Raw genomic sequence first — 9,289 nt, 5'->3', positions numbered from 1 at the left:
TGCTAATTTTTATATAAATTTTTATATAAAAAATAGGTGTTGCATGGCTGTCGTCAGCTCGTGTTGTGAAATGTTTGGTTAAATCCTTTAACGAGCGCAACCCTTATTATTAGACGACGTCACCTTCGAAGTTTCTCCACATGAAACTGAAGGGTTCCTTGCTCGTCGAGCAAGGCAAAAGGGAGCCGAAATATCGAAGGAGTCTCTCTTGGCTGTAAGTCACGACGTCTTCTCCATGGGAAATTTACTCGAATGCGGATTGCCTTTGACGCGGTTCATGACCGCATTCGTCAATAACCTCGTTTAAATACATCTAATGAGGATGCAGCGATCTGCAGCACTGCTCTGTCTCGGCACAACCGCTTTCCAATCCACTTGGGAAGGATCCCGTTATCGCGTAAGCAAGCCAACTAAGAACAATGGGTGTGTACGTGGCTTGTGCGCAAGGTTTAGCTATAAGGTAGGCCCTTTATCACCATGACCGTAAAAGGATCGATATAATGCGGATACTTAAGACCGCGGACGCTACGTTTGTATGTAGGATTTAAGCGTTTAGTAAGACCCGGTCACCGACCGTATAAGAATCAATACAGCTTCTCATTTAGCATCCGCTTCTTCTTTTTTTGTCGCTGCTCCCAGCTATTGCATCGCGTATCTTAAGACACTTAATCGCGTTGTGAAAAACTCGCTCATTTGTTTTCTTATAGTAACGAAAATGGATTAGCAATCCTATCGACTATTCCCCCCACCAAGCCCTGGACCACGTTGTGGTAGCCTTGACGAAACGCACGGTGGGTGGGTAGCATTAACGGAACGCACGGTGAGTGAAACCGCTCACATAAAACAGATATGTTGAAGAAAAATACACAGCGTTGTTCAACGCAAACTCAACAACCTGGAACATTGCACTAATTTTGTTTATGTTTTTTATTTTTTTATAAAAAAAATATTTTTTAATATTTCTTACTATAAAATTATATAGAAATAAAATTTCTAGTAAAATCTGTTGCTAAAGTATGTAACTTAGAATATAATTCTTTAGAAATTTCTTTTTTCGATAAAATTTCTTCTAAAATATTTAAATGATAATTTTTGATAAAATTTAACCAATTATTGTCAAATATTAAAATTTTGTTTACAGCGACTTCATCGATGTGCGAGCCTAGACATCCACTGCTGAAAGTTGTTATCTGGTAAAAGCAGGGGCTTTCGTCCCCACAGTATAATCAGTAATAATTAAAGGTTTGAAAATGTAGCTACTAATTCCAACCGAGGTCGAAACGATCGCCATGATGGGACGCATTAGCAGCAACCGCTAACAATAAAGTCTGCAGTCGCCGCCTAATTTGACCCCAACTAAGTTTTGATACAGTTCACGTGAAAGTTTTTTAGGTGTGGTAAAACCGAGTAGTGGCTCACGTGATGCTTCAGCACCGTGCCTACGCGCCTCATTACTTTGACGATGTATTCGTGCATAGAAGGGCCGAGAACGGGCTGAGCGCAATAGAGTCGCACAAGCGTCATTTAGACGTTGTGTTGCAGACTTTAAAGGACGCCCAATTGTACGTCAACTTGCAAAAGTGCGTCATAGGGGTCCCTGAGATACCTGTACTGGGCTGCATCGTTGGTACACATGGTGTACGAGCAGACCCAGACAAGGTAAAATCAGTAAAGGAATGGCCAATCCCACGGCATGTGAAGGATTTGCGCCAATTCCTAGGGCTCGCTAATTACTTGCATAAGTATAGCAAGAATTATGCGGAGCAAACTAAACCATTATCTGATCTCCTTAAAAAGGACACAGAATGGGTTTGGTTAAAAGAACAAGAAGATGCGTTCACATCAGTGAAGCAATCTCTTGTAGAGGCACCGGTCTTGGCATTGCCAGACGCGGATAAGCCCTTTAGCGTCGTCTGCGATGCAAGTAATTTTGCAATCGGCAGCGCGCTCATGCAGAAGGATGACGACGGCGTTGACCGNTCCATTTTATCGTTCAGGTCAACATCATCCCAAAAGTCTGGGAAATCATATGATTCTTCGACCCAACCATTTTTCACTGCCAAGATGCGTGCCATGCTTGCCTGAATGTATAAACATCGATTAAATGGTCGCTCGAGGCCAATAAATGCCAAAGCGGTTCCATCCACGTCACCAAATGGTGTGTTTACATCAAACTCGCATGGTTCTTGCGTCAACGATATGTTCTCATATAGTTCTGTTATCTGTGTCGCATCAAGCACTTTTTTGTTTCTACTGTTGTCGATAACCATATATAACGGACCGTAGTCTGTGCATGCTATAAGTTGCACCGTTTGTCTAGAGAGCCAGGGATTTCTTGCCTCACGGCTTGAACAGCAACATACCATTCTTCACGTCATCAATATCCGATATCTTCTCGCCATCCATCAGCTTCTCCATGTCTTCTGAGCGAGAAGAAAACCACTTGTTGTCCGCTGTCTTCGCCAGGAAAAGCTGCAGATCTTTGGCGTCAACCTTATCCAGCTTGTTCTTTTTCTTCTCCTTGATCTTGTCCTTCAAGTGGCCTACAAACTTACTGTCATCGATGTTTACGGAGAACGCGTCTCCAGTCACGCCAACGATGACACACAGAAGAGTTACCATCTCTCCTTTTCGCGGCAGATTCTGGAATGAGGGATAATGGGAAGAGCTGAAGAGGTACGGATAGATTCTGACCAACGATATAATGGCTAAGTAATCTACAACGTGATTGACTTAATTTTTGCAAGGTATAAGCCACAATTTTGGCAGATGACCAAGATCTTATATTGATCCTAATAATAGTCCAATCATAACGAAGTCAGCGTCAACAACATACTGATCCAGGAAGCCCAATCCGTTGTTAGACTACAGCAAGTCCTCTCACTGGTTCAGCACCTTCTGTGGTCAAGTCATTCACTTGATTTCCAGCCAGCAAATTCAGCGCTCGAATTACAAAAGTTTGCATTCCATCGTCTTTGCTGTAAACTCACCCGCTTCTCGGGCAAGCTCGCAAACTTTGTTCGCTAACGAAAAGAGCTCGGTCGATAGCGGATGCAAAGAAGACGTCAGGATCGCGACAGTGGCGGCAACAAGTCCAACCAGAGGTGCAAACACATCCAGATAGTAAATAATCCCTCCTAATTACTGATTTACCTTACCAACACACGCTCACGCGTACCAGAGGTGCAAACACATCCAGATAGTAAATAATCCCTTCTAATTACTAATTTTCCTTACCAACACACGCTCACGCGTCGTGAATTAACGTTGTCAGTTAATTTTTATGGCAACCGGTTGAATTGCTGCATCCGACGTGGACGAATCAACGTGAAATGCTGGCTTCTCTGTAATTAATAAAAGCGCATAGAGCACAGCGTGACGTGCCTCTGCTCTCACACGCTTGTCATTAACATTCGAAGGAGCGCCTTCAGCCTTTGGTGTAATTTAGCTGCACAGTGCACAATAAATTTAACGTAATACTCGGTTGTCTATAAGAAATTAAAGCATCGAAGTTGGAAAGAGCATTTATTATTGTTGCAGATTGCCGCTATTTATGCCGATAGGAGCTTCGTAATTGCAAGAGAGAGTCGAGGACGCTGTGGTACCCCCTTTAGGAGCTCGTGTGTCCACCATGCGATGGCATCGGCACGTTGCTATCGAGACAAGCGAAAGCGGATAATTTCGCCAGCTTGTAGCGCTACCATGGTTTTACCCGATGTGGGCCACTCGAAAATCTTGCAGAAGCTTTCGTTCGTGTCTATCACATCTGTCGTCTTCCTCGTGAAGCGCGTCCATAAACCTTTAAAAGACAGTCATTGTAGGTTTAGATAGTGCGATGAGTGATTTCTTCGTGCTTGCTGCATGCTGAAACGTTTGTCTTCACCCAAAGAGTCACAATACGGTCGTGGTCTATACACATATACATGTGCTGACATGGTATACGTCCACTTACAAACACCATGACTAAACACGTCGCATGCTTTTTCGGCGTACCCCCAAAATACGGTTCTAATAAAACAATCTCGTAAGATTATTCATTCTTTAAACGAGCACGCAACAATTATTGTAATTCTTCAATATGGTGCAGGATCAAGTTTCGCTTTGGTTCTCGCGTTGATGCGGTGATACTGCCCACAAATATTGCCATTACTTCACTTACAAGTGGCATTTTGGCAACGACGTATTTTGCCGTGGCTGGAAGTACGTGAAGGGTTAATGGCTACTTAGACGAAACGTCAACTAAATGGAGTATTGCAAAAATTACAGGTAAATTTTTCATGGAATTTGTATAATCGCCCGAGTGGGGAAATTTGTCATCTGGTTTTGGGCGGCCGCTTTGTTGATGGTTGTTGCCATGCTATACACCATTGCATCCGGATATACCACGGTCGTATACACGGATGTATATCAAAGTCTTTTTATCTTCACCTCCTTTACAATGGTCGTAATATCAGGATTCCTGGTCCACCTTCCGGAGACGTTTACCGTCTTTTTGCCCGTTGCATCGATGCAAAACGAGCGTCAAGTTGTTGAAATGAACACGACACGTATTGCTTGGGTCTCCGATGTACCGCCATGGTCTCTCAATGTCTCAGAAGAAGCTTCGTACTCCATGTACAATTTATTTGGCTACATTATCGCGTCGTACTCGTTTCTTCAAATTATGCGATCAGCTGCGGGCCCTGGAGGATCGGGGTCACAATCGGTCCTGGCGACTAAATCCGAGCGAGAAGTACGGTCCCAGACAACTGTCGCCATGGTCTTGTTAAGTCTACGGTGGGCTTTTAGTGCTGGCATTGCTATACTCGGTATACAATACTCTATTGACCACGTTGGTGTAGCCATTGATCCAGAGCGAGTGGTACCCATTGTGATCAGCAAGGTGCTTCCAAATGGCTACAAAGGTTTCGTCTTGGCTTCACTCGTGGCCGCCGCACTCACAACCTTTGACACGACTATCAATAGTGCGTCGTCGTACTGGACTGTAGACATCTATCAAGCGAACGAAGGGAAGAAAATGACAGGAAATTATTGAGAAACAAAATGGCACGTACGCTAAGCTGAGGTCGCGCATGATATACTTTGCTGTAAAACCATGTGATTAGCACATAGTAAGGACGACGCTTGAAGATGACTTAAAATTGGGCAGCTGTGACACACACTCTCGTCCACTTACAAACGCTAGTATTCCGCAAGTCGCGTGGAAGGTGCCGTATTTTCCGTTTAGGCGTGGTCTAATAATATGCGCTCTGTAATTGGGACATTTATGGGCTTCTTGGCAAGTCTGTTGCCAAGACGTTGCATGTTCTAGTCCAATTACTTAAACTACGTAGCAAGCCAAGCAAGCTTGCTCAACCCAGTGTCCTTAAAAGCCCTTTATTCTTCACAATCGTTTCGGTGTACTGCAAAGGGCGGACGAAACCTCAAAGGCGTGTGCATAGACGGGTCTCGTCCGCTGCCTTAAAAAATCATTCCAACAGTCACCGAGCTCGAAAGCGAACTGAACAGAACAGACCTCACCTCGCAACGCGCATTTGCCTCTTTACAGGCATGATACAAAGCAATGCATTTACAGTAATAGACAAGAAGGAAAGCACTCTCAACGAGTAGTTTGAAAGGAACTCGAAAGCTCCTAAGCGCATCTCCTTGGCTTTATCTGAACGGTGTAGGAAGCGCCGAAGAAGTCCGTTAGTCCTTGACGAGCACGTTTCAATGAGGAAAACGAAAAAGATCCTTCGCTGGTCTACGATCACGATTCATGAATTCGGAATTGGATTAGGAAGAAGCTCCGTGCCTGACAAGGGCGGTCCCTCCATTGGTCTAAGCGAAAAACTCGAGTTCACGTAGACCACGAAAGTCGGGGAGATGGCTGAATGCGTCGAAGGCGTGCACCGCTTTACGTCAAAAGAGCGCGTGCAGTTGCTGGAAAGCTCAGGCGTGAGCGAAGGCATGATTCTCCGGTTTGTGAGAGAAACTAATATTATCAATTCTTCGCGCAAGCAGACACTTTTGGAGGTCATTGATGCAAACAAAGAGGCCAAGAGACAGCAACGAGAGCAGCGGTGCAAGGCCGAATCGCCTCGCCACGCTTGTGCTCCTTCGCTCGTTTCGCGACATCAAATGATTTCAGTCAATTACATGTAAAGAGCAAGCTACCTCGGAAAGAACGGGGTAATAGCGCTTAAGGAGAGAAGAGGACTTATTGTGCAGGAAGAGGCTAAGAATATTGTGTGTCGGAAAAGTATTGCAATTATGAACGAAAAGCTAGTTCTTGAGCCCCTCGCTTATAATTTAAAAGCTAGTTCTTGAGCCGCTCGCTTTAAGATTTGCTGTAGGCCCAAGTTTCATGAGTTTGAACTTCGGTATAGTTCGATAGTAGAGTAAGAAACCGGTAATGATACAAATGGACTGTACCACAAAAATGTAGCACCCTGCCTTTTTGCAGATGTACGGAGACAGCTGCGATATGCATAAACAACATGAAGATACTATTTCCGATTTATAATAATAAAAGCTAGAAATTTGTATTTTGAAGGAAAGTCGTGTTATCTCGATTGGGCTGCCTGGATATGATTGGACTATTATTAGGATCAATAAAAGATCTTGGTCAAATCTGTCAAAACTTGTGGCTTATACCTTGCATAAATTAAGTCAATCACGTTCTAGATTACTAGCCATTATATCGTTGGTCAGAATCTATCCGTACCTCTTCAGCTCTTTCCATTATCCCTCATTCCAGAATCTGCCGCGAAAACAAAAGATGGTTACTCTTCTGTGTGTCATCGTTGGCGTTGCTGGAGACGCGTTCTCCGTAGACATCGATACCAACAAGCTGGTGGACGAATTGAAGGATAAGATCAAGGAGGAGAACAAGAACGAGCTGGATAAGGTTGACGCCAATAAGCTGCAGCTTTTCCTGGCGAAGACAGCGGACAACAAGTGGTTTTCTTCTCGCTCAGAAGACATGGAGAAGCTGATGGATGGCGAGACGACTGCTCTTGTCGAAGCGCTCACGAGTCAAGACAAAAAGCTACGGGGATATGATCTGGTGGAGGATGTGCTGATTGGAATGGACCGTCCCTCAGATTGCCAGATTCATGTGCTAGTCGTCGTTCCGGAGCAAGAAAACGACCTAGTGATGGAATTTGCTCAAAAATTGGTCCCACGTATTCTTACGGCGGCGCCAACGACGAAGACAATTGGGAATAACTACTTTAAGCACAACCTGTGCAAGTATTATAAATGCTATCAGCGGAAGAGAACCTGGGTTCAATGTATGCTTCTCGACGTCGCGTTTCCAAAGTCCCTCGTGATTGCGTCACATTTGTTTCGGCGCAGCAACGAAGATCTGGCGGATAGGTTTCTGAAGATATCGGATATTGATGACGTGAAGAATGGTATGTTACTTTTCAAGCCGTTAAAGTATGCGTACGACCATTTCCATATCAGCTTTGTTCGTGATAATACTGGCGCCTTCCGTTTAAAGCTTTTTGACCCAAATATCAGGAACACGCGTCTTATTGATATGGTTATCGAAAACAGTAAAAACGAGAAAGTGTTTGATGAGATACAGATAAAAGAGCTCCATGAGAGCATATCGTTGACGCAAGAACCATGCGAGTTTGATGTAAACACAACATTTGGTGACGTGGATGGAACCGCTTTGGCATTTATTGGCCTCGAGCGACCATTTAATCGATGTTTATACATTCAGGCAAGCATGGCACGCATCTTGGCAGTGAAAAATGGTTGGGTCGAAGAATCATATGATTTCCCAGACTTTTGGGATGATGTTGACCTGAACGATAAAATGGATTTTTTTCATCGCAGTCTTCTGGAGGCTGAAGCTATTTAAGCCACTTCATTGGCACTTGTTATTATTTAAAATAAAGCGCGGTCCTGCAACACGAACGGCTGTTGTTGGACTTTAAATGTAGTAGATTGAGACTTCTTGGCCTTCGAAATAACACGACTTTCCTTCGAAATACATTTTTTTAGCTTTTCTTGCCACATTTTCGTTTTTTCGCGCTGTGTCGACTCGGACGTTAAAAAACAAAGAAGGTATTTCATGGTTCTTGTTAAAAATATAATTCCTGCTTTTGCGTAACAAAATGAAAGTAATCGAGAGAGCATTAATTAGATTGTATACTGACGCCTAATGCTTCCAGATTTTATATTCTTGACGAATGTTTCGCGTGTCGGGAAACCTATGGTATCAAATAATAAACAGTTGCACCGATAACTGTCGAGCTACGTAAGTACATGCACGATCTCTTTCACAGCTGTTGCATAAGCAATGGCTGGGTACAAGTGCTTAGGTGCAGCCCTAAAGCGTCGGGAGCGACTCAAAGAAGCTACTAACATGCTTTAAGCATAGCCCACGGGCGGCAGTGGATAGCCCACGACGTCAGCCGAGGTTTTAGGAGACCTGCCTGAAAACATGTAATCCATGGTAGACTACGAGACAAGATAGCAATCTCACGCACACGACAGCAGTATCGTCGTATACAACAGTACCCCGTGACGCATCGAATGGACGTAGTGCATCGACATCCACCGATCGCGTCGCTATTGCTCAGAAAACACAAAGGCATAGCGACCGCCAGAATTACAATGCTATTCAATCTAAAACCTTCGCAAAGCCTAAGAAAAGCGTGAGGTGGGCGACCATCACAGTGCACGAGTTTGGCATTGGCTTAGGCGGCAGTGCCGTGTCCAACAAAGGGGCCCGTCTGCCCAAGTCGCGGAGATTACGTGGACAACGCAAGTGGGCGAGATGGCCGAGGGCGTCGAGGGCGTCCACTGTAACGGGGTGTATCGTTACATGAAATTAACAATAAAAGATTGTTAATTAATATTATCCAAAAGGCCACGCACGGGAAACAAACATCTTAGGCTCGCGTCGTCGGTCAATGGTACGCTGGGAGCCCAAGGAAGAGAGAGACGAGGAAGATCAAGAGCACTTGAGAAAGCGCAAAGCCGAGGACGTTCGGCTAGAGTATCCATGCGCTGCCTGTACCGAGCGACCTCGCATGATTCCGATTAATTACGTGTAATACTCCTAGTTACGCCAGATGTCTTGACGTTTACGACGTTTGAAGCGATTCCAGAGGATCACATTCGAAGGAGCGCCTTCAACCTTTGGTGTAATTTTGCTGCACAGTGCACAATAGATTTAACAAAATACTCGGTTGTCTATAAGAAATTAAAGCATCAAAGTTGGGAAGAGCATTTATTATTGTTGCAGATTGCCACTATTTATGCTAGGAGCCACTTTTTTGTTCTTAGA

At 44.3% G+C, this 9,289-nt stretch overlaps 2 protein-coding genes across 2 annotated transcripts; one reads left to right on the top strand and one right to left on the bottom strand.

The window, feature by feature from the left end:
• Window positions 1–2,340: 2,340 nt before the first annotated feature.
• Window positions 2,341–2,622, bottom strand: CCR75_008783 (uncharacterized protein; the record flags this gene model as incomplete). The annotated part of the gene is made up of 1 exon (XM_067966832.1): window positions 2,341–2,622. One exon carries the CDS (start codon window positions 2,620–2,622, stop codon window positions 2,341–2,343), a length of 282 nt encoding a protein of 93 aa, XP_067814261.1.
• Window positions 2,623–6,760: 4,138 nt separating this feature from the next.
• CCR75_008782 (uncharacterized protein) lies at window positions 6,761–7,855 on the top strand (the record flags this gene model as incomplete). The annotated part of the gene is made up of 1 exon (XM_067966831.1): window positions 6,761–7,855. One exon carries the CDS (start codon window positions 6,761–6,763, stop codon window positions 7,853–7,855), a length of 1,095 nt encoding a protein of 364 aa, XP_067814260.1.
• Window positions 7,856–9,289: the final 1,434 nt, after the last annotated feature.

This window comes from Bremia lactucae, linkage group LG9 (assembly GCF_004359215.1).
Source record: "Bremia lactucae strain SF5 linkage group LG9, whole genome shotgun sequence".
In the NCBI taxonomy this organism is placed as follows: domain Eukaryota; phylum Oomycota; class Peronosporomycetes; order Peronosporales; family Peronosporaceae; genus Bremia; species Bremia lactucae.
This window is presented reverse-complemented; position numbering and strand designations above follow the sequence as displayed.